Source organism: Podarcis liolepis (genome assembly GCF_965112155.1).
Source record: "Podarcis liolepis genome assembly, chromosome: 5".
In the NCBI taxonomy this organism is placed as follows: Eukaryota; Metazoa; Chordata; class Lepidosauria; order Squamata; family Lacertidae; genus Podarcis; species Podarcis liolepis.
The window spans coordinates 12,182,887-12,207,534 of record NC_139556.1 but is presented as its reverse complement, the minus strand read 5'-3'; the positions used below and the strand labels follow the sequence as shown (position 1 = coordinate 12,207,534).

At 47.8% G+C, this 24,648-nt stretch overlaps 1 protein-coding gene across 6 annotated transcripts in view; it reads left to right on the top strand.

The window, feature by feature from the left end:
- LOC310707918 (cardiac-enriched FHL2-interacting protein) overlaps positions 1–22,108 on the top strand; it is a 37,207-nt gene extending 15,099 nt beyond the window's left edge. For 4 of the 6 annotated variants that reach the window (XM_083505447.1, XM_083505448.1, XM_083505449.1 and 1 more), the window contains exons 2-4: positions 11,903–12,108; positions 14,884–15,008; positions 16,289–22,108. In XM_083505447.1, the coding sequence (XP_083361573.1) occupies positions 16,458–20,819 (4,362 nt within the window). In that variant the 5' untranslated portion in view covers positions 11,903–12,108; positions 14,884–15,008; positions 16,289–16,457 and the 3' untranslated portion in view covers positions 20,820–22,108. The remainder of the gene's footprint in view (positions 1–11,902; positions 12,109–14,883; positions 15,009–16,288) is intronic. The other 2 variants (XM_083505451.1, XM_083505450.1) reach the window with 2 other exon arrangements.
- The last annotated feature ends 2,540 nt before the right edge of the window (positions 22,109–24,648 follow it).

Here is a 24,648-nt window from a genome sequence, read left to right as displayed (position 1 = left end):
CAGGCATTGGGCGTTATCCCTCCCAGTCCCCCGCTGGAGATCTGGGCATAGCTGTCAACTGTCCCTTATTTGGTGGGAAACTCCCTTATCTCGGTGCCATGTCCCGCTGCTGTCCCTTATTGATGACGTCCCTTAAATTTCCCGGGTTTCAAAGGAAGCAGCTCCTCTCCCTCCCTCCCTGCCGGCCAGGGAGGAGGGAGGCTCCAACTGTGTTGCTTGGCTGCGTTGCTCACCCAATAAGGAGTCTAAGAATGACTGGGGGGTGAAGCTTGCATGCCTTGTGCTGATCAAATCAGCCGCATTGCCTGAGGACTCACCTTTGCTCAGCGCTTCCCAGCGGAGAGGTGACGTTGGTTTCCTTGCTGCATCCCCTTTGCCGGGTTGCTGCGCTGTGGGAACCACCGCTTGAGGCTTCGTTTGGCTGCTGGCTGGGCTTTCTACTGCTCAGAAGTTGAACATACCTGTGCTTGGAAAATCCCTTATTTTGGCTGCTGATCCCTTATTTTCGAGGCTGCTGGTCCCTTATTTTCAAATCTGTAAGTTGACAGCTATGGATCTGGGGAACATCAGGGTTATCTGGGGGGAGGGGGGCTGGCTCTGGAGAACATATGTTCAAGCAGAGAGCCCGCACCCCGTTACGCCACCGTCGCAGGGGAGAGCAATGACAACCTCTAGGCGTATGGCCAATGCCTCCCCTCAAAACAACCCCTTTAACGGGGAACCCTGTGATCGCTGCCACAAAGAGGAGGGGGGTGTGGGTCACTGCTACACGTCCACTCCCATTTAGGGAAGATACACTAAAGGATTCCGTCCAAGGCCTGAAACTGCCAAAGTTGTGATGTTTTGCTATGGGAAAGGCAAACCTGCCAATACAGGCAAATTCATTTCTGGCCCTTCAACAGTGACCTTGACGTAGCAGCGTCCGCATACCTGTGGAGAAAAGGTGAACCTGCAAAATAAGACTTAACTGAGGGAGGGGTGGGTGGGAGAAGCTCAAGCCAACTAAAGGTAAAATCCTCCCCTATTGTGTGGGCAGGGTGGTCCCTCCCCCTACCTGGCCTGATCACCTTGGCAACGCCTCCCCAGGCGGGATTGGGCAACTGGCTGAGGTAGGAGGAGACCTCTGGGTATCCCACCTGGGGAAGGCGAAGCCAAGCATGTGCTAATGATGCCACATAGGATCCAGGGAGCTGCTTGTGACCACGCAAAGTGCCCCCCCATTTAATGTGGGGAGTGGTCATTATTTGATTCCAACATCTTGAAAAATCTGCACTGGCCTCCTAGGAGCTCCCAAGCCAAACTCAAGTTTGTCTTTGGGTCCAGGACACCTATTCATTTCAAAAAGAAGCGATTTTTTAAAAAGTATATTAATATACCCTCCAAAAAAGCGAAATAAGTAAATGCAAAATATACAGAAGAGTAAATATCATTATGGCTTCTGGTTCAGATAGATGAAATGCAGAATTTTATAAAAACCTTTTCAAATGAGTTATCCACCTCCTTTGTTTCAGCTGTTTAATTATTGCTGTTTAACTTCTAATTTCCCTAGTAAGACATGGAATGAGATGGGTGCAATATTAATACATTAAAAAAGATAAAGATCTTAATTTAACTATGTTGTATGTTTCCATTTTATTATTAGGTCAAGGTTATAAAATATATATAATAATCTATGCTAGCAGATGGAATAACAGAGCAATCCTACTACAGAAAGCCGGTGCAAATTATGCTGGTGTAATTCACCCCATTCCAAACGCGATTTAGAATAAGGTTACCAGATGTCCCCGTTTCCCGGGGATAGTTCCCGGATTTACAAATCAGTAATCCACTGAAGTTGAAAAGTGTCCCCGGATTCATTGAAAAAAATCTGGTAATCTTAATTTAGAAGGAATCTGAAGGAATTTGACATGCACCACTGTTTTTGCTGGCTAAATTCTGCTGGGTTGCCAGGTTGCATGGCGGAGTTGAAAGGGCACACTGCACAATTGTCCCATTTTAAGCAGGACATTCCCGATTAAGGGAAGCCTTCCTGGCTTCTGATCCAAATCCTGAATGTCCCGTTTGCGCTCCGGCGCTCTGGCCGTGCAAGAGATGGGGACCCAAAGGAACACGTTTTTGGGTTCCAAGCTGTAGTAAGAGTCAGTTGACTCACACCAGAGTGTGGCACCAAGAAGGGGAACCAAAAGATGCTCTCTTTCCTTTACCCCTGTGTATCTCCTTCCACCGCAGTTTTCCAGTTGATATAATAATTTAAATTATTATTATTATTTATTTATTTATTTATTTATTTATTTATTTATTTATTTATTTATTTATTATACCCCACCCACTCTGGGCGGCTTCCAACAGAATATTAAAAACAATACAGCATCAGACATTAAAAACTTCCCTAAACAGGGCCACCTTCAGTTGTCTTCTAAAAGTAAAATAGTTATTTATTGCCTTGACATCTGCTGGGAGGGCATTCCAAGGGGCAGGCGCCACTACCGAGAAGGCCCTCTGCCTGGTTCCCTGTAACCTCACTTCTCGCAGCGAGGGAACCGCCAGAAGTACGTTGGCAGCGGCGGCATCAGTTGAGTTTGTTTTGACGCTGTGGGTTAAACCACAGAGCCTAGGACTTGCCGATCAGAAGGTCGGCGGTTCGAATTCCTGCGACGGGGTGAGCTCCCATTGCTCAGTCCCTGCTCCTGCCAACCTAGCAGTTCGAAAGCACGTCAAAGTGCAAGTAGATAAATAGGTACCGCTCCAGCGGCAAGGTAAATGGCGTTTTCGTGGGCTGCTCTGGTTCACCAGAAGCGGCTTAGTCATGCTGGCCACATGACCCGGAAGCTGTCTGCGGACAAACGCCAGCTCCCTCGGCCAATAAAGCGAGATGAGCGCCACAACCCCAGAGTCGGTCGCGACTGGACCTAATGGTCAGGGGTCCCTTTACCTATGACTTTTTAAGGAGTACCGCCCTCCTCTTGCGTCTCCATTGGCAGAAGCTGGCGCTCCATCACAGCAAACTCCTCTTTTTATTGGCTAGCGCTACAGTGGGTAGTCTTTAGCCATGGCCACTCAAAACTTCACTGTTGGAGGGTATGAAAGTTCTACTGGCTGAGTCTCAGCTAAGCTAGGGCCAGGGACTTAAGCTGGCATGGCCCCAACTGAGAGCCCAAGATCTGCCAAATCCAAACTCTCTTTTCGCAGTGGATCTTGGGTTCGAGTTGTTCTGTAAATTACAGTGGCACTTTACCTACCTGAGGGGAGCACAGCAGTGTGTGCCCAAATGTCTGTGTCATAGCTGTCAACTTACAGATTTGAAAATAAGGGACCAGCAGCCTCGAAAATAAGGGATCAGAAGCCAAAATAAGGGATTTTCCAAGCACAGGTATATTCAACTTCTGAGCCCCTCCAAGCCAAAGGCAGAAAGCCCAGCCAGCAGCCAAACGAAGCCTCAAGCCTCAAGGAAAACCACCATCACCTCTCTGCTGGGAAGCGCTGAGCAAAGGCGAGTCCCCAGGCAAAGCGGCCAATTTGATCGGCACAAGGCATGCAAGCTCCACCCCCCCAGTCGTTCTTAGACTCCTTATTGGGTGAGCAACGCAGCCAAGCAACACAGTTGGAGCCTCCCTCCTCCCTGGCCGGCAGGGAGGGAGGGAGAGGAGCTGCTTCCTTTGAAACCTGGGAAATGTAAGGGACATCATCAGGACATGGCGCTGGGATAAGGGACTGTCCTGCTAAATAAGGGAGGCTTGACAGCTATGGTCTGTGTGCAAGTGAGTGTAAGAGCTGGAGTATTCTTATTTTTGTCCTCCCATTGTGGTCAACGGGAGGATACTAAATACGCCAGCTCTAGGGCTGCTGTAGTTTTAGGGCCTTTGGGAGTGTGTGTCAAAAGGACATGGGGTCCTGTGGATTCATAGCTTCCCCCATCATAGTCTTAACACCAACAGAAGCCCACTGGCAAAATGGCACTGGGGAGGCCGCCAGCAGTGAGCTTCTCTCTCAGCTGGCAGTGCCCCCTCAGTATTTAATTGCTCCATTAATCCCAAAATGTGAAGGGAAGGGTCAGTTGGGGCTTATCAGTAGGATTACAATGGCTGAGTGCATGAAAATAACCTTAATGAATGTAAGATCCAAAAAGAGCCAACCATTATTTTATTTTATTTTTTGCTCCTCGAGGCAAAGAAAATACTTGGTCATGTTGAATGGAAAAAATAAAGGTGTAAAATATAAATTTAATTAGGGGAAATTATGGGGATGCATTTCATGATAAATCTATAGCAAACCTAACACGTTTTCCATCTATTTTCAGCATGGGACAAAAGGATGGCCAATTATGCTTGCTATGTTCATAGAGCCGTTGGCTCCCTGCCCCCCGGCCCAAGAAAACAGAAGAATCAGAACTTTTATTTTAAAGAAACACCCCCCAACATCAGCTCAACTAACATGTGGGGGTTGGTGTTCATGGTGACAGAATATTGGGGCTTGGCTAGGAAGGATATCCCTCCCCTCCGTGTGTGTGTGTGTGTGTGTGTGTGTGTGTGTATTATACCCCGCCCATCTGGCCGGGCTTCCCCAGCCACTCTGGGCAGCTTCCAACAAAATATTAAAATACAGTAATGCATCAAACATTAAAAGCTTCCCTAAACAGGGCTGCCTTCAGGTGTCTTCTAAAAGTCTGATAGTTGTTTTTCTCTTTGACATCTGGTGGGAGGGTGTTCCACAGGGCAGGTGCCACTACCGAGAAGGCCCTCTGCCTGGTTCCCTGTAACTTGGCTTCTCATAGGGAGGGAACCACCAGAAGGCCCTCGGCGCTGGACCTCAGTGTCTGGGCAGAACGATGGGGGTGGAGATGCTCCTTCAGGTAAACTGGACCGAGGCAGTTTATTCTTTTCTTTTCTTTTAAATATATTTTTTACTAAATTTTACATAACAAATTTAAATTCAAACACACCCTTCACCTCTTCGTTTAGGATTCTCTGAAGCCTTTGACTTCCCTCTGCCCTTCCATGGCTACCATTATTAATCTTTTCCCCCCCTCAGCTGCTTATCTTATGTTCTCTAATTTGGTAAAAAATAATAATAGTCTGTTTTCCCATAGTTTTTCATACATTGCAAGCATCACTCAAATCCTGCCAATGTTTTTAGTTGTTTACAGTGTTCTCTTCAATACTTTATGAATTTTCCCCATTCCTTTTTAAAATTCTTCACATACACACACACACACACACATTCAAACCCTCATTGCTATGTGCAAGACGGGGGGGGTGAACGAATGCATAGGAATTAAAGAATGGGTGTATGTTAAAAGAGAATGGATATATGTGGGGGTAGATGAATGGGGGGGGTGGATGAAAAAGAGACTACAGTGGTACCTCGGGTTACATACACTTCAGGTTACATACGCTTCAGGTTACAGACTCCGCTAACCCAGAAATAGTACCTCAGGTTAAGAACTTTGCTTCAGGATGAAAACAGAAATTGTGCTCCTGTGGCGCGGCGGCAGTGGGAGGCCCCATTAGCTAAAGTGGTGCTTCAGGTTAAGAACAGTTTCAGGTTAAGAACGGGCCTCCGGAACGAATTAAGTACTTAACCCAAGGTACCACTGTATAGGAAAAGTTTCTCAACCCTGCTTTAGCATGGGGTGTGGGAGTTAAGGGGCTTAAACCATTTACCGCCTAGTGTGGACCTGATCTGGATTGGCTCTGCCACAAAAAAGATCCCATTTGTTTCACTGGGATCCAGTTTGGATTGGGGCAAAGGTTTACGCCTTCCCCCCAAGCTATTTGTGGGAGACAAATAAACCCTAAACCTAAGGGTGGGGTAGGTTTTGCCCTGAGAACCAACCCATGAATGCCACTCCTTGAGCTCTGGGATATGAATTCCTCTGTCCTTCATTCTGTGGTTGGGTACTGATATAGAAACACTTGCTGTGTTTTATTTTCAATTTTTCCAATCACATTTTCTCACATTTTCAGCTTAGCACACCCAAATCGCCAAGCAGCTAGATGTTTTTTTGGTGGGGGGGAGGAAATTTTGTACAGTGACTTCCATCAGCCCTCAGACAGTGCTGGCTGGGGCTGATCATAGTGGTTTCAAAATGAATTGAATGTTCAGAATTTACAGGCAGAACAGAACTACTCCATAAATCTGGTGTTCTGATAATGTCCAAATATTTAATTTACTGATTTCATCTCTGCTTAGACAGGCACAAGATTGCACTCAGCAGCTTTAAGATCAGTTTTTGTAAAAGATAATACTTTACAGTGATACAGGGGTTAAGTATTTAATTCGTTCCGGAGGTCCGTACTTAACCTGAAACGGTTCTTAACCTTAAGCACCACTTTAGCTAATGGGGCCTCCCACTGCTGCTGCGCCACCGGAGCACGATTTCCGTTCTCATCCTGAAGCAAAGTTCTTAACCTGAAGCACTATTTCTGGGTTAGCAGAGTCTGTAACCTGAAGGGTATGTAACCTGAGGTACCACTGTATAACAAAAGTGTATCAAGTTCTTGTGAAATAGCCAGAGTGGAGATTTCTCCCAAGTTTCAGAGTTCAGTGTGGAATCATACAGATAGCTCAACTGGTAAAGCATGAGACCCCTTAATCTCCGGGTCATGGGTTCGAGCCTCAGGTTGGGTGAAAGATTCCTGTCTTCAAGGGGGTTGGACTAGATTACCCTTGTGGCCCCTTCCAATTCTATGATTCTGTGATCATCAGTCCAGCTCAGGGATCTGTTGTGGAACTGCAGCTCCCATGATCCCATAGAGCAAAACAACATTGGAGAGCAACTGGTTCCCCACCCCCAATTCTTGCTGTTCCACGTTTCAATAAAAATGTGCACTAAAGCAGTGTTTCCCAACCACTGTTCCGCGGCACACTAGTGTGCCGCGAGATGTTGCCTGGTGTGCCGCGAGATGTTGCCTGGAGGGAGGCGGGCGAGTCGGGCGGCGAGAGGCGGGGCGGCGGCGGCGAGGAGAGGCCGCCCAGCGCGGGGCTCTCGCTGTCTGCCTGCCTGGCTGCCTGCGAGCTCGGCGGGCAGCGCCTCCGTCCGCAGCGCCCGCCTCGCGGCTCTCATTCCCTGCCCCTGCCAAAGCTCACCCAGCCAAGCCGCGCTCTCCTTCCTGCCTCGCTTCGCTGCCTCTTCCCCCCCCAAAAAAGCTTGGAGGTTCCCCGGCAAGGGGGAGGGGAAAAATTGAAACTTACACTTTCGTGCGTCCCTCCCGGCGTGATGCTGCGCGCTGACGTCACGGGGCTGTAATGGTGGTGTGCCTCGAGATTTTTTTCATCAAACAAGTGTGCCTTTGCCCAAAAAAGGTTGGGAAACACTGCACTAAAGGTACCTGAAAACACCAAACCTGGAGAGAGAACAAAATTCCCCCTCTTGGCGGATGTGATTATAACACCACCACTGCCTTTCCCCCAGCTAATTTTGATACTTTTGTAGTTTATTCTGTTGGGTTTGACTTGCCCTTTTGGGCAGAGAAAGACAGTTCATCCAATCTAGCAAGGAAATGAATACCGGCTTCTCCATCAGAAAGTCTGCAGTGCCAACAAAGTGACAGCAAATTCATCTGAATGCCACCCATTATTTCCAAGTTTGCATATACACATTTAAATTAGCATATGCAAATCTGCTGCATTTTCTCCTCTACTCTAAAGGTAAAATTAAAGGGACCCCTGACCATTAGGTCCAGTCGTGACCAACTCTGAGGTTGCGGCGCTCATCTCGCTTTATTGCCGAGGGAGCCGGCGTTTGTCCGCAGACAGCTTCCGGGTCATGTGGCCAGCATGACTAAGCCGCTTCTGGCGAACCAGAGCAGCGCACGGAAACGCTGTTTACCTTCCCGCCGGAGTGGTACCTATTTATCTACTTGCACTTTGACGTGCTTTTGAACTGCTAGGTTGGCAGGAGCAGGGACCGAGCAACGGGAGCTCACCCCGTTGTGGGGATTCGAACCGCCAACCTTCTGATCGGCAAGTCCTAGGCTCTGTGGTTTAGCCCACAGCGCCACCCGCGTCCCTTTCCTCTCCTCTAGTGATGCATCAATGGCTACCCTAGCAGACAGGGAAAGCCAGTGATGGTGATGTCAGAAGCAAAGCATAGCCAAAGTGTTGACTTGATTTGCCTTTCTCCATTGATTATTGCTGTATTCTTGTTGATAGCACTTATATACTTCAAGCTATCCAGATTCAATCACTGGATATTCCAAGCACAAGTACAGTGGATGCTCGGGTTGCGAATGTGATCTGTGCAGGAGGCACATTCGCAACCCGCAGCGCCGCATCTCTGCACATGCAAGTCACGATTCAGCACTTCTGCGCATGCGCAAGCACCGAAACCCGGAAGTAACCCGTTCCAGTACTTCTGGGTTTTGGCGCATCCGTAACCCGAAAACGCGCAACCTGAAGCGTCTGTAACCCGAGGTATGACTGTACTATGAAGCAAGCCTCTCCACCTTGAACAGAGTAGAACGTAATTCTTGAGTAAACATACTAATGCATGGAACAGCTCTGAGTATACAGTGGTACCCCGCAAGACGAACGCCTCGCAAGACGGAAAACCCGCTAGACGAAAGGGTTTTCCATTTTGGAGGCGCTTCGCAAGACGAATTTCCCTATGGGCTTGCTTCGCAAGACGACAGCCCATAGGGAAATATCCGGGACAGCGGGGAAGCGCAGCGCGTCTTCCCCACTGCCCTCGGACCTCCTCCGAAGCCGGGTGGTGGGGCGGGAACGCCTCCTCCCACCGCCGCCGGGCTTCGGAACGCTGCTCCGAAGCCGGGCGGTGGGGCGGGAACACCTTCTGAAGGCGGGCGGGGGGCAAAAGTCTTTGTCCCCCCTGCCTGCCTTCCCAGGGGCTTTTAAATCGCCCCGGACAGCAGAGAAGTCCTCCGCTGTCCCGGGGCGATTTTAAAATGCCGCCCGCCAGCATTTTAAGATCGCCCGGACAGCGGAGAAGTCCTCCACTGTCCCGGGTATTTTTTAAAATGCTAGGGGTGGGAAGAAAAGCCCTTGTCGTCCGTCCCCCCCAGCCTTCAGAAGAGGTCCGGGGACAGACTGTCCCCGGACCTGGTCTGAAGGCGGTTTCCCTAGGAACGCATTAATTGATTTTCAGTGCATTCCTATGGGAAACCGTGCATCGCAAGACGAAAAACTCGCAAGACGAAGAGATTTGCGGAACGAATTAATTTCGTCTTTCGAGGCACCACTGTATAAGAGATTGCAAGTTGGAATTTAGGTATGTTTCCAAGCACTGCTTTGTGCAAATACTTGCATGGTAAAGGTAAAGGACTCCTGACAGTTAAGTACAGCCATGAATGATTCTTGGGTTGCGGCACTCATCTCGCTTTGAAGGCCGAGGGAGCCGGCGTTTGTCCGCAGACAGCTTCCGGGTCATGTGACCAGCATGACTAAGCCACTTCTGGCGAAACCAGAGCAGCGCACGGAAACGCCGTTTACCTTCCCGCTGGAGCGGTACCTATTTATCTACTTGCACTTTGACGTACTTTTGAACTGCTAGGTTGGCAGGAGCTGGGACCGAGAGCTCACCCCATCGTGGGGATTCAAACCGCCAACCTTCTGATCGGCAAGCCCTAGGCTCAGTGGTTTAGACCACAGCGCCACCCGCATCCCCATGGTACCCATGCTTCCATGGTACCCATAGGTAAATCTAGGGTAAATCTTTTCTTAGGACAGTGTCACCCACTCGGTAGCAAGCAAAGCCTTCACATTTTAGCCATTTACAGGTGTTTCCTCACTTATGGAGGTGTTGTGTTCCAGGCCGCTGTGAGCATAAGTGAAATCCCATAATCTAGGAGGCAGCCTCTAAATGCCTATTTCCCCCCTGCCCTCCAGTTCCCTCTCCAGTCCAGACCAAAATATCTAGAGTTGAAGCTCTGGGACTGTCTGGAGGATGGAGGGTGCTCAGGAAAGCGCCTTCCTCTGCTGCTGTTACGCAGGACAGCTTTGCGATCTTAACAAGGCTCTGCTGGGGCTTCATCTTCCCTCACTAGCGCCCTCTTCGGGCTCTGGGGAGGGTCTCCACGCAAGCCACAAGGACTCTCCAGCTCTCCTCCTGCCATTTTCCGGTATGATTCTATTTCCTGGCACCACGTGCATGCATGGTTATGCATGAATACAATGCGCGTTGAGTGGGGAGATGCCTGTACAGTTTTCTTCCTGTAAGCAAAAAGTTTTTAAAAACAAACAAACCACGCCATATTTTTGATCCTCCATCCCTGCCACTCTTTTGTCCCAGCCATTGTTGGGATAAAAAAAAATGCTCCATATGATTTTTCAAGAGGGGCCAGGGACTGATCCAGAGAAGCAGACGAGAGTGCTCTTCTCCTGGGTCTGTTTGGGAGATTTCTTCTCCCCCAAGATACATAGGAGAGAAGTGAGACTTTCTGTTCCTCATCAAACAATGACCGCTCCCCACATTAAATGGGGGCGCCCTTTGCGTGGTCGCGCGCAGCCCTCTGGGAGCCTATGTGGCACCATTAGCACAGGCTTGGCTTCGCCTTCACCAGGTGGGATACCTGGAGGTCTCTGCCTACCTCAGCCAGTTGCCCAATCCCGCCTGGGGAGGCGTTGCCAAGGTGATCAGGCCAGGTAGGGGGAGGGACTACCTGTCCACACAATAGGGGGAGAATCTTACCTGGGAATCGTCAGTTGGCTCCAGAGCTTCTCCCGCCCTGTCCACCCTTAGTTAAGACTTATTTTGCAGGTTCACCTTTACTTCACAGGTATGCGGGCGCTGCTACGTCAAGGTCGCTGTTGAAGGGCTGGAAAGGAATTTCCCTGCATTGGCAGGTTTGCCTTCCCCATAGCAAAACGTCACAACTTTGGCAGTTTCAGGCCTTGGGCGGAATCCTTTAGTCTATCTTCCCAAAATGGGGGTGGGCGTGTAGCAGTGACCCACACACCCCTCCTCTTTGTGGCAGCGATCACAGGGTTCCCCGTTAACGGGGTTGTTTTGAGGGGAAGCATTGGCCGTACGCCTAGAGGTTCTCATTGCTCTCCCCTGCGGTGGTGGCATAACGGGGGGTGGGCTCTGTCTGCTTGAACATATGTTCTCCAGAGCGGCTCCCCACACACTGGATAACCCTGATGTTCCCCAGATCCCTGGAGGGACTGGGAAGGCTAACGCCCAATGCCTGAGCCAAGGTCTACCCACATCTGAAACATAATAAAATTGTGGCCAATTTTAATCCCATAGCACGTTGTCTTGAGTCGTTATTCCACACGGGGCCGCCCAGGGTTTGGGGGACTCCGCCTGTCCACGCAGTTGTGTTACCTTGGCCCACCTTGCCTTTCTCAGACTATGACTTTGAGAACAACAGCAGCAGCAGCAGCTGGGAAGAGAGGAGTTCAGGGATATTTATTAATTAGTTTTATAAGTTCTTCTTTTGTTTCTTCTTTTGTGCTTCTTTTGTTTCTCAATTTGATCCTTTTACATGGTATTGTATGTTTCATGGTATTTTATGCATTGTGATTTGCTGTTACTTTTATTGATGATGGATTTGTAATTCTTTATTGTGGCCGAACTGTTTAATTATTATTTGCTGATGCTTAATTTTACTGCTTACTATTGATTCTGACGGATTGTTGAATGTTGCTTTGTCTGATATAAGTGGTTTATTTTAAAGTTATTGTGACTTTTATATTGGATCAGATTGCTACTATTAATATTTGATGTTTTATTATGTTTTTATGTCTTGGAAGCCACCCAGAGTAGCTTGGGTAACCCAGCCAGATGGGCGGGTATAAATTAATAATAATAATAATAATAATAATAATAATAGGAATTCTGCTTGGGGTCAGAAACAGCTAGCATTATGGGGCAGTATTGCGCAGTGGCCCTCTTGAGAGGAAAACCACCCTTTAGCACACAATCAGAGCAATAAACTAATAGTGATTACTTACATACACACTCATCCACTTTTCTCTTGTCTATTAATTTGCAGAGCGAAAGAATCTAAAGAACACGCCGAAATATGTCTATTGAAAACGTTTCATAAAAATATTTTCAGTTTATACGTCAAGATGGGCCACAGTGAGGAGAATATGAACATGAGGAGGCCAAAATGGGGGCCTCCACAGCACCTGCTAACATAGCAGGTGAGAAGGACTTAAGTTGTCAATACAAAATTGCATGAAGTTGTTGTTGTTTTTGTTGTTGTTGTTGTTGTTGTTGTTGTTAATATTTGTCTGAATAGAATCACAGAGCTCGAAGCACCCTCAGTTTAAAATGTGCTCGCCATAGGGCTGAACTAAATGGAGGAATTTGCATTTGACAGATTTGAGAGGGAATGGATGGTTCTTCAGGAAGCATTCTTCCCAGAGTTGGGAGGCTTATCATTTCCTGCGGTAGTAACTGTCAGCTGTCATTCTCCCCCACACCCTGTAAAATGTCCCAGGTGCATAAAATCTGGGCATCATGAGAAACAGGGGAATTTCCCTCTGAATACTCCCCAACAAAAAAGGGAAATTCCCAGGCGCCAAAAAAGATTATTTATGTATACTACAACTGCACCCTGTGTTTTGTTAGCCCCAAAATGGAAAACGAGCAAGGTCCCAACCAAAGAAGAATGGTAACTGAAACTGATGGAATATGTGCAGATGGTGGACCTAATACATAGAATAAGAGAACAAGAAGAATATACATTTAAAGAAGACTGGAAAATGCTTACTGCGTATATGGGTGAAAATTGTGTTCATTTAAAAACGCTAGTAGCATTAAGATAAATTCAACAGTGTAAATGAGTTTTGATGGATGTAATAATGAATCACTGAATGGTTTAGTTCATGTAAAATATGCAGGGATGTATGGTATGCAAAATGAACCAAGGAAAGAGAAGAAGGGAAGTCATTGATTTAAGGTTGTTTAAATGAATATTTTGAAATGTAAATTAGAAATTAGAATATATGATAAACAGGGGAGATAGCTACCAATGTAGGTGGGCACTTCAGGCATCCCCAACAGCAATCACTAATTGCAGCCAGCTAGAAGTTGTGTTGGGGACGTGGGTGGCGCTGTGGGTTAAACCACAGAGCCTAGGACTTGCCGATCAGAAGGTCGGCGGTTCAAATCCCCGCGACGGGGTGAGCTCCCGTTGTTCGGTCCCTGCTCCTGCCAACCTAGCAGTTCCAAAGCACGTCAAAGTGCAAGTAGATAAATAGGTACCACTCCAGTGGGAAGGTAAACGGTGTTTCTGTGCACTGCTCTGGTTCGCCAGGAGAGGCTTAATCATGCTGGCCACATGACCCGGAAGCTCCCTTGGCCAATAAAGCGAGATGAGCGCCGCAACCCCGGAGTCGGCCACGACGGGACCTAATGGTCAGGGGTCCCTTTACCTTTACTAGAAGTTGTGTTGAGCAGCCATGGAAAGGCCAGCAGCCTTGCACAATGGATGGCACATTTAGATTTAGAGACCAGCAAGGGTCTGTAACTTAGAGCCTGAACCTCATTTGCACAGCAATGGACAAGCAAAGCTATGGGAGCGTGAGTGGGAAGCAAAGTCTGCAGTGTTAGTTCTGATCTTTCTTATTCCTTTTCATAATACCAGGCTAAAACAAATCCGATTTGGAACAAAAGATTACCTAGGGCACTTTTCAGAGCCAAGAGCTAAGCAATGCATGCCAGGGCTTTGGATTTGGCGACTGCTCTGTATTGGGTCGGTTCTCCCTTTCCCCCCTGCTCTGCTCAACCACTAAAATTGCAACAAGTTGAAATATGAATACGAACGTTTTTGCATGGCTCTAAAACAGGCTCCCTCAACCTCAGCCCTCCAGATGTTTTGAGACTACAATTCCCATCATCCCTGACCACTGGTCCTGCTAGCTAGGGATCATGGGAGTTGCATGGCGAGATCCTGCCTCCCACCAGCAGAAATAAATACACAGGACACAGTAATTTAGGTTAATGGCTAAAATTAGACCACAACTTTATTGGTTACAGGTGATGAGCGGTATTGGCTTAGGCATTGGTCCTATCGACTATCCGGCTTCAGCCTGTTTGCTTGAAGACCAGGAAGGGTTAACACCAGCAGGGGGAGTCCTGCTGATGCACATCAACTAGGCACTCCCCTGGGGTCACCGCTCGGGGGCGTGCCTTGGGCCCTGGCCTCCCTAGGCTTCGGACGGGGCAACGCCCCCCGGAATCCTTTACCAGACTACCCTTCGATTTTGGGGGGAGGTGATGGCACTCCTCCCCCCCAACCCATCTACATAACAATACCCCTACCAATGCCTAACCGTCAAAGCCGAGAAAGTTGTGACGATTTGCTACGAGGTAGGCAAAAAACCAAAATGGCCGGTGCCAATTTGCCAAGTGGAAAAAATTCCTACCAGGCCCCTTAACAGCGACCAACCGAGGTCCATAGCAAGGTCAAAAGAGGAACCTTGAAGGGCGGGTGGGTGGGAAACAAAGAGGGAGATTCTCGGCCGTGCCTGCCTTAAATGAGGCAAGCCACACCCCCTGGGCCAGCCGATTGGCTGGCCCGGGGATGACGCGGCCGAGGATTCCCCAGATCACGCGGGGCTGGGAGCCAGCCTCCGCGCGCGTGTTGGGGGGCGTGATGTCTGCAACACCACCTCCTCCCGAGGTCAGAAGTGGCTTTGTAGGCCAAAAAACATCTGGAGGGCTGAGGTTGAGGAAGCCTGCTCTATAAAGAACACAGCTTAGACTCCAGCAAAGCCGCTATAGGCAGTTCCAGTTGGGTTCTGGCAACTCTCCAGTGGGCACCATTACCATTCTGAGAGAATGAGGGAGATGTTCGTGGTGAGTTCTGACACCTTTTTTCCCCTAGAAAAATAGGATGGGCTATAGGGATGGTGTTTCGTAACCAGGGCACCATTTCTGAAAAAAAAGCACTTTCCTTTGTTATCCAACAGAGTACCTGTGAGAAAGGCAGTGCCTGAAAAAGGTCTTCAGCGGAAGATATTAAAGCACTGGCAGATTGGGAGAAGAAGAAGAACTTCTTCAGGCACTCAGGACCTAAGTGTTAAGGGCTTTCAAGGTATGTACAAGCACTTTGAAGTGAACTGGTAGCCAATACTAAAACAATAAGACGCCCCCCATGTATAAGACGCCCCCTATTTTGGGGGGCTAAAGATAAAGCAAATTGGGGGGAGATGCCCCAGAGTTGTCACCCGACTGGCGAACACTAACCATCGCAAGCAACGCACACCAAATTGCCGAGGTGTCAGCCAATCCAAAGCAGCCCTTGCCGCATCCGCAAATAACCCACACAATTGACAAAGCAGCAGCCAATAAAAAGCAGCCCTTTCAGCAGACACCATTCACCCACCCAATTGCTAGATCCTGCTCGCGGCTGCGACCAATCACTCATCCCCCCTCTGCACTGTAAAAGTTTGGATTTGATATCCCGCTTTATCACTACCCAAAGAGTTTGGATTTGATATCCCGCTTTATCACTACCCCACTACTCAAAGCGGCTAACATTCTCCTTTCCCTTCCTCCCCCACAACAAACACTCTGTGAGGTGAGTGGGGCTGAGAGGCTTCAGAGAAGTGTGACTGGCCCAAGGTCACCCAGCAGCTGCATGTGGAGGCGCGGGGAAACGAACCCGGTTCCCCAGAATACGAGTCTACCGCTCTTAACCGCTACACCACACTGGCTCTCCTACCGCTACTGCACTGGCTCTCCAGTGCTACCGCACTGTCCATGTATAAGATGACACCCCCCATTTTAAACTTTATTTTAGAGTAAAACAAACCCTCATCTAATACACAGAAAAGTACGGTAAGCCATTTTTTTAAAAAAGTGTGTGTGTGATAGGCATATTCTTGGCTGTACCAGTAAAATTCTGGTGGCCATATTCAACCAGGGGCCAGCAAACCTTTTCACTGTCCCTCAGACCTTGTGGGGGGCTAGACTATATTTTGAAGGGGGGGAAATGAATGAATTCCCATGCCCCACAAATAACCCAGAGATGCATTTTAAATAAAAGGACACATTCCACTTATGTAAAAACACCAGGCTGGCCCCACTAATAACCCAGAGATGCATTTTAAATAAAAGGACACATTCTACCCATGTAAAAACACGCAGATTCCCAGACTGGAGAAACATGCTGCTACTCCAAGTAATAATGGTAAACCCCCATATGTGAGAAACATGTGAACAGGCTAATATGTAAGAATTTGTCACACAACCTGAATCTGGAAGGACATAATCAGATTAACCTGAGTCTCAACAATGGAACTAAACAGGGAAAAAGTTCATGTGTCAGCTACGATACATTACAATAACTGATTTTATGTGTTCAATTTGCAGGGCCCTATTTGTGCTCCCACACAGTAAATGAATGTAAAGCTGTGCATTCTTGAGGAGGAAGGTCGCCGAAAGATGTGGAAGGCTGAGATATGGTAGCTGAAAGAATTGCCTGCCCGTTCTGTACGTGAGATTGCTATTTTGACTGTTCTGTTCATGACTCATATGGACAATGCAAGTGAATAAGAAGCACGCCGATGGGCAAAGCGACTCCTCCAGTATTGGGAGCTTCCTGGATGACACAGACAGAGAAGTCTGCAGCCTCACTGACCGAGCCTTCAAAAGTCTGTGTGTGGCTGAGCTCGAATCATCTTACACAGAGGCCGATCCAGTTGTTTCACCCAACATCTCCCACCAGTTCTCGAGCAAATTTCCCCAAGGCCCGCGGAACCATGCCATCAAGAAAAATACTCTCCCTAACAAGGGACTGCCAAAAGCTGAGGAGCATTCAACATTCCAGCAGTTTCCAAATGACACCCAAGAAGGTCAAAACGCCGCTATAAACATCACCCCAAGCATTAGGATGAAGCTGGGCTTGCCAGTGCCTAGTCTGCGCAATTATAAACATACCTCAAAAGTTTCCTCCTTGATAAAGACCTTTGATAAAGCTGAGAACCAGGAGGCTTCAGCGACAGCCAAGCAACCGGTTAGAAACAGTTTGACAAAACTCCCCTTAATTTGCGGAGGCAACATGGCTTTCTGGGGTGGCAAAACCATTTTAAACATCCAGAAGGAACTCTCTGAGTTTTCTGAGCCGTTCCAGGACGTGGCAAATGCAAGCGGGACGCGCGAACTGCACGAACTTCACAGAAGGCAGAACAAAATGGATTTGGCGTGTCACGGTCCACGTGGTTTTTATCGTCAGGCCGATGCTTCAAATATTCGAATGTCCAGTGTCTCCGGCGTCTCGAGAAAGGCGGCAAAAAACCGAACTGGGAAAGCCAAAGAGCCAGCTAGAAAGGGCAGCTTTCTACACAGCGAGAACAGTGCTTTTGAATCGTGGAATCTGCATCATAAAAAACTTGAGACAGGCGGGCCTACTGAAATTATCCTCAAAGAAGGAAACCTGACATACTTTGAAGAAACGCCTTTCTTTAGAGAGGCCTGTATTCATGAATGTAAACCATCTCCCCCGAAGGTCACAGCTCCCATAATTTCAGAACAGGATTTCTCAGGTGCCTTTCCACAAAAACCACTCTCTCAAGCCTCTCTCTCTCCATTACCTCTAGCCCAGGTGCCTTTTCCTCCTCAGGCTAATGCTAAAGACATTGTTTCACAGGTGTTGCCACCCCAAGCTTCTGATCTGCCGCCATCTATGCACAGGATTCCTACATCACCATCCCTTACATCTGAAACCTCTTTTCCACCATCTCCGCAGGTTTCCGTGTCACTGAAGCCTTCCACTCCACCACAGTCTCTGCCTCAGGCCTCTGCTCCACCAGAAGCGATAGCGCCTCAAGTTACTGTGTTGTCAGAGAAGACTAGCAATTCAGAATTTAAGTCTGAGCTGAAAAATGTTTGTCCACCTTGGAGGAAACAAAAGAGAGAGCTTGGAGGAATGGAGCTGACGCAGGAGGTTGCACCAGAAGTGCTAAGAACGAAGGACTCCTCGTACAGAAAGCCACCTGACGTCACTCCCATGGCCGAAACATCCACAGATGAGTCCCACATGGCTCCATCTGACCCCTCTAGTCCTTCTTTCAACATCTCAAAACTTTTAACTCCAGTCCTACCACGTAAACAAGAGAGAGAGCCCTCAGAAGGCCAGCCATTTCTGGAAGCTCCTCCCATTTCTGAAACTGTAACTGCCAAAGAAACAGAGGAGAGGATATTCTATTCTTCTCAGAACAATTATAAGTCGAAAGCACCGAGTTTGCTGTTCAACCTGAAGGATATCCGAAAACGTGTGAAAAGCACTTACAGTCCCTCCCCTCTCCTAAGAACCCTTGACGACAAAAAGATTAAGGAGCAAGACGGCATAAAAGCAAGCGTCACAGCCGCCAATACGCTAGAAGGAAGCAATAAAAAAATGGTTGAGGCTGACAAAACAGGTCATAAGCCTTCAGAACAAATGGACAGCACCAATGCCAACAATTCCGCTGGGCATTTCATTGACAGCTACCTGACTCCAGAGGACAGTGAGATGTCATCTCTGACTGACTTCCACCCAAATGAGCACCGTGTAAGACAATATTCTCCACCCAACTCTCACCTTGCAGATGTGCCAACTGACCCAGAAGCACATGTTCAAAGTTTCCAACTGCAGGATCTTAAAAGTAAACAAGTCGCTCCAAGTCACAGTGCTGACGCGGAACCCCAGGTATCCCCATATCTATTTTTCACACCTGAGGAGAACATAAATGATAGTGGAAACCAAGCCTGCCCACCGACTGGAAATGAACACCGAGGCAAAAGGAGCACTAGCTCTTCTGAACAATCTTTTGTCTCCATTATAGACCAGCCATTTCACGACGACTCTTTTTCTCTAATGCAGCTCTTTCAGAAAGCATGCCATCAAGAAAGCCAGAGGAGTAAGAATGAGTGGAGTGCAGAAGAAAAGCTAGGTAGCAGAGAAGAGGGGGAGGAGAAGTCAGGGGGGGAGAAGCAACTGCATGACTACCATCTGAGCATCCGTGGCTGTCACACGGATGAGAAGCATGAGGAGCAGGAAGAGCAGGGTAAAAATGAGAAGGCAGCGCAAGAAATAGACGTGAAGGAGAAGAGAGAAGACAAATGGAAAAGCATGGATTCGGCATCAGAAGCCAAGCTGGAAGAGTCACTAACACCAACTTCACCAAGTTCACTGAAGCCCAATATGTTCATGATTAAAGACAACACGTTTAAGTCGTCGCCAGTGATAAAAGCAGTCAAGTTGCCTCTGCTCAGGTCTTTGTCCTGTGAAGAAGCCATCACTGGCAGTTACGTGGAGGCTGAAAGACAGACTTTTGGGCCCATTCATTCTACTCCAAACATTCAAGAGGTGGACTTGTTTTTGTCAAGAAACAGAAGCCAGCAGGACGTGAGGGATGCTGCAACAGGCAGAGATGCTGATGAGTTAAGATCCATCCCAGGCAGTGTGAGCTGTCAAGTGGTACGGAAAAGCCCCTTAACAACAGGATACACTCTTAGAGAAGGACCAGAAGGAGTCTATATGCAGGAATTGGTGGGAGAAAATGAAGGAGCTAATATTACACCAGGGTTATCACAGCAAGGTTTGAAAAGCGACGAGAAACAGTTGGCCAGAGACAAAGAAAAGGCTAGGGCTGGGAAACTGAGGCGTAATTCTTCCAGCCAACCGATTCTTAGTTTGGAAGGTGACCCAGCACAAAACAGGCAAAAGTGCTCTGTGAGAGAAAAGGTGAACTATTTTAAGAACAATCTCTTATCTAAACGCAGAGGTGGTTCTTGTGTGAAAAAGATAATAAGTCAAGAGATGAGATCTCCCACGATATCGGAGCCCTATTCTCATGCTTCCAGTGAAGTTTTCCGGGATACATCAGCATCATCGGGTACCCTAACCGTTTCCACCATACCAAGTCCAAGGTCACACAGCGCGATGCAATCTACCTTCACAAGTCCTTTTTCAGATACGTCTGCAGTCTCCAATGTACCACAGGCTGAAAGAATAACAAGTTCCTCTTCATTGCAAGGAGGAACAGAGAGCGGAAAGAGGTCTTCTACCTTGGAGCCATTTGATCTGATGGAGACAAGTCAACTCTTGGGAGATCTTGGCAGCTCTCCTGTTGCAAACGAGAGACTTCAGATGGCGAAGACAGCAGCCAAACCCCCGGCTGTACCACCCAAATCAGAAAAGGCGTTACGGCGGGCAAAGAAACTGGCAAGCAAGAGGAAGAAAACAGAGGCACAGCAGAAAAGGCTACAGGACGAAGCTCCATCCCAAGACGGCGATATTGGAACTATGCAACCGGTCCAGTCCTCACTCTCGCCAATATGCCTTAATTCTTCCTTGACACCATCAGAATCTCACCTGGTGAGGCTACAACCTGCCCCATCATTAAGTCCTACACCCTCTTTACCTGCCACAACCCAGCGTAAGCTGCTTCAGGATCCGGATTCAGGAGAGTATTTCATTGTAGATTTACCTGTTCAGTTTAAGACCTTTTATGATCCAGAGAGCGGAAGGTACATCCAGCTCTCGATCCCTCCTTCAAAAAGGAACTTGTCTCAAACGCCCTCTTCAGAGAGTGTCCCTTCTTCTTACGTCTTGTACCCCAGTACTCTCCCAGCCAGAGTTTCATCTGTTCCGGTACAGGCATCGCCATCTCAGTTTTCTGAATCGACTTCCCTTATGCAAAGAGCCCTCTTGGAATCGGCTACAGACTGGTCACAAGGTGGTCAGTACCCAGAACCTCTCGGGAGTCAACCTTATATTGAGCCTGCCGTGTGTGATGTTCACAGTCACGAAGTGGATGGGTCACAGTATAACTTCGAGAAGGACGTGAGCCTCCCTGATGATGCTGACATCATTTCAATGGGTGCGCTTGAAGATTTTGCTGTGGAAGGTGTGTCGTGAGAGCGCAAGGTGCTCGCTCTTATTTTAGAAACACAGACCTAACGCACCTGCAAACACACACACACACACACACACCCTAAATAATATCGGTACAAATTTCAAAGTCAATTGTGTTAGAAGGAAAACTGAGCTGTGGTCTCTTGATATAAATTTGCTGATGAGATGAACGCCAAATGGACATAAAGGAAAAGCATGACATGGTGGCTGCAGCTTCTCTTTCCCACTGCTTGAGTGACTAGAATGATGGAGAATAATGGGCCGATTCCCCTTTAGAAAACAAACATACAAGCAGAAGGCAGCGATTTCAGCTTGGCACATGATTTAGAGACAAAAGAGACGTGGTGGTGAGAATCAAATGTACGAATGAGAACTCACTTTTTTTGTACACCCCCCCCCCAAAAAAAAAACCAAATTCATTAACAACCATGTATGGTACATTGGATGTACAATACAGAAATACTTTGGCCTGGATATGTGCAGCAGCCTAAATATTTTTGCAGAGTGTACAGCTGAAGAGTCACTTTGGGACAAACTTTCACACGCATGATTCATGCCCACGGAGAGCACATGCTCAGAAATATCACTTTGGGATAAAACTTCAGGTTTGGAAACTGAGTGAGTGGTTGGATAAGATCTGGTTGCTACCTTTTTCATTGGCACATGCTAACTTTTCCTCCCCCCCCCCACCCTTGCCATTTTTTCACTGCTTGTACAGTTTGGGCAACCACATGTCTGTGCCTATAAAAGTCAAGTCAGAGACAACTGTCCCGATGAAGGTGGAAATTGAGATCAATTTCTTAGAAATGTTAAGTCTCCTATCATGATGGTCTCCAAGCTGCAAGGATTCAGAGCCTCCTCTGTTGTGGCAAAGTGGATAACAAGATTCGAGGCATGTGCATCTGTGTGAAGAAGACATGTCACAGAGTTTCCACTTGAGGACAACTGAATGCAGTTCCTCAGAAACACTCTTCCCACGCCTTTCTGGCCTAAAGAGACTAGTAGGGTACAAATCCAAACTCAGAATGAACCCTCTTTGTGGGACAGGAACTGCTTTAGAAAGGAGCTACAGAAAAGGATGTTGTCACAATGTCCTACGTATCTCTTTGGCTTCTGCAATCCCATATATGAGAACTTTCGGACAGAGGACAGTACCTGGGGAAGATTTCAAAACCAGCATTTCATTTGTAGAAAGGATTAACTGATAGTAGTCACCTCAGCGTAAGAAATAAAGGGAAGATCCTTGTCAGCCCATGCCTTCATTTTTAAATAAAGCTAGTTTCTATCCCTTATGGTGGTGGTGGTGAACCTCAGACCTTGGCTGTGTTTGTGTAATGTGCCTGGCTGCAAATCCCTGCATGAACTTGGAAGTAGGGTTTGGAATAAAAATATTGCAATTGTTCGTATTTACACATAAATGGTGGGGGTAAGGTGTGCTGCACAGTTTTTACATACCCTCCAATGTCTCTCAGATTAAAATACGGGTGTCTTATTCCTTAATAATAATAATACAATTATTATTTCTACCCCGCCCATCTGACTGGGTTGCCCTAGCCACTCTGGGCAGCTTCCAACATATATAAAAACATAATAAAACATTAAACATAAAATCTTCCCTATACAGGGCTGCCTTCAGATGTCTTCTAAAGGCTGTATAGTTATTTATCTCCTTGGCTCAGGGATCACATAGCTCCATACCCTCCAACATTTCTCCAATGAATATAGGGACACAGGTGGCACTGTGGTCTAAACCACTGAGCCTTGGGCTCGCCAATCAGAAGATCACAGTTCGAATCGCCACAACAGGGTGAGCTCCCGTTGTTCGGTCCCAGCTCCTGCCAACCTAGGAGTTTGAAAGCACGCTAAAAGGTGCAAGTAGATTAATAGGTACCGCTCCGGCGGGAAAGTAAATGGTGTTTCCGTGCACTGCTCTGGTGTCGGTGTTCCACTGCACCAGAAGCGGCTTAGTCATGCTGGCCACATGACCTGGGAAAAACTCTGCGGAGCGGACAAACGCCGGCTCCCTTGGCCTGTAAAGTGAGATGAGCGCAGCAACCCCAGAGTCGTTTGCAACATGACTTAACTGTCAAGGGTCTCTTTACCTTTAAGGAAAAGCAGGACATTCCGGGATCAAATCAGAAACCGGGACAGCTTCTGTAAATCCAGGGCTGTCCCTGGAAAATCGGGACACTTGGAGGGTCTACTTTTATATTTCAGTGCGCTTTTCTGACCTTGGACATTGTGGCTTCCAGTCAGAGGGGTGGCTAAGAGGAGCAGCCGAATTGGCTATTATAGTTGATCCAATAAAAACAGGATCCTCTGAGTGGAGCAGTTGCAATAGAGAACTAATGCTCTCGATCAACAGGCCCCATTGCTGTGTGCCAGAATTTCAGATAGTGCCTCTTCAACAGCAGCAGTAATAATACTGAATTATTGCAAATCAATTTGCCTGATGTTCCCCTTTCAGCTCTTGGATTACAGAGGCCCAAAAATCTCCCCAGCAGAACAAAATAATGCAGAGGGAAAGAAAGGAGAAGAAAGTATTCACTGTGGTCCATAGGACAGGATCTCGACAAGTTCCCCAGTTTCTCAAGTATGAACACAAGGATGCTTGTGGATGCGAGAGATCCATGATGACGATCTCCCATAGCGATTTAAAAACTTGAATCACAGCTGCAGGACTGGGGCAGGGTGGGAGAATTGGATTGGGACCATGGCACTTAAGGGAAGGGAATTTAATCCTTTGCTCACTGTTTTCCCAGTCAAAAACCCCTCTGTGCTGTTGTTTGGGGATGGCAGGTGGACACACAGGTAACCAACTGGACCTGCATGTTTGGCCTGGCAATGGATTTTAAAGCAAAAGAAGAGCAAGGGGGAAAGAGTTGGAAACAAATTTTGCAAGCTTGGGAATGGGCTTTTGGGGTGTATGGAGAACATCACATGACCGGCTTCTTTCCGAATCTCAGCAGAAACCGAGTTGATTAGCAAAAAGAGTAGGATTAGAAAGGGGATACTATAATAATAAGGGACGCAGGTGGCACTGTGGGTTAAACCACAGAGCCTAGGACTTGCCGATCAGAAGGTCGGCGCTTCGAATCCCCGCGACGGGGTGAGCTCCCGTTGCTCGGTCCCTGCTCTTGCCAACCTAGCAGTTCAAAAGCACATCAAAGTGCAAGTAGATAAATAGGTACCACTCTGGCTGGAAGGTAAACGGCCTTTCCGTGCACTGCTCTGCTTCGCCAGAAGTGGCTTAGTCATGCTGGCCACATGACCCGGAAGCTGTATGCTGGCTCCCTCGGCCAGTAAAGCGAGATGAGTGCCACAACCCCAGAGTCGGCCACGACTGGACCTAATGGTCAGGGGTCCCTTTACCTTTATGTGGGAGAGGGGAACCCCAAGTTTCCCAATCCAAGTCCATAGGATTTGTGTGTTTTTTTCAGGTTATGATCTGGATCTGGAGGCTGGATCTGGACCATCCTGGGTCAAGGGTGATCTGAACTGGGCTCCCATTTGGACTGGGGAGGCGCACAGTCCTATCATATTGGCGGCTGGGAATCCTGCTGCTTTAACACGCCACACCTTATACAGCTGAGCTCTTAAAATCAGTGCCTGCAAAGAGCTCCGGCTCCACCGAGCCAAAGAGAGAAGTAATGCATGCGTTATAGCTGCACTTAAGTCTCTCGGGGGAAGAGGAATGCTGAAATTTAATAAAGGGCAATTCTTAGGCAGAAGGACTGCTGGAAGGGGAGCCGGTTCAGATGACAAAGCAAATCCAACTTAATTAGAAAAGAAAGTTAGGAACATTGAACCAGAGAAGCGCAGACGATTAAAA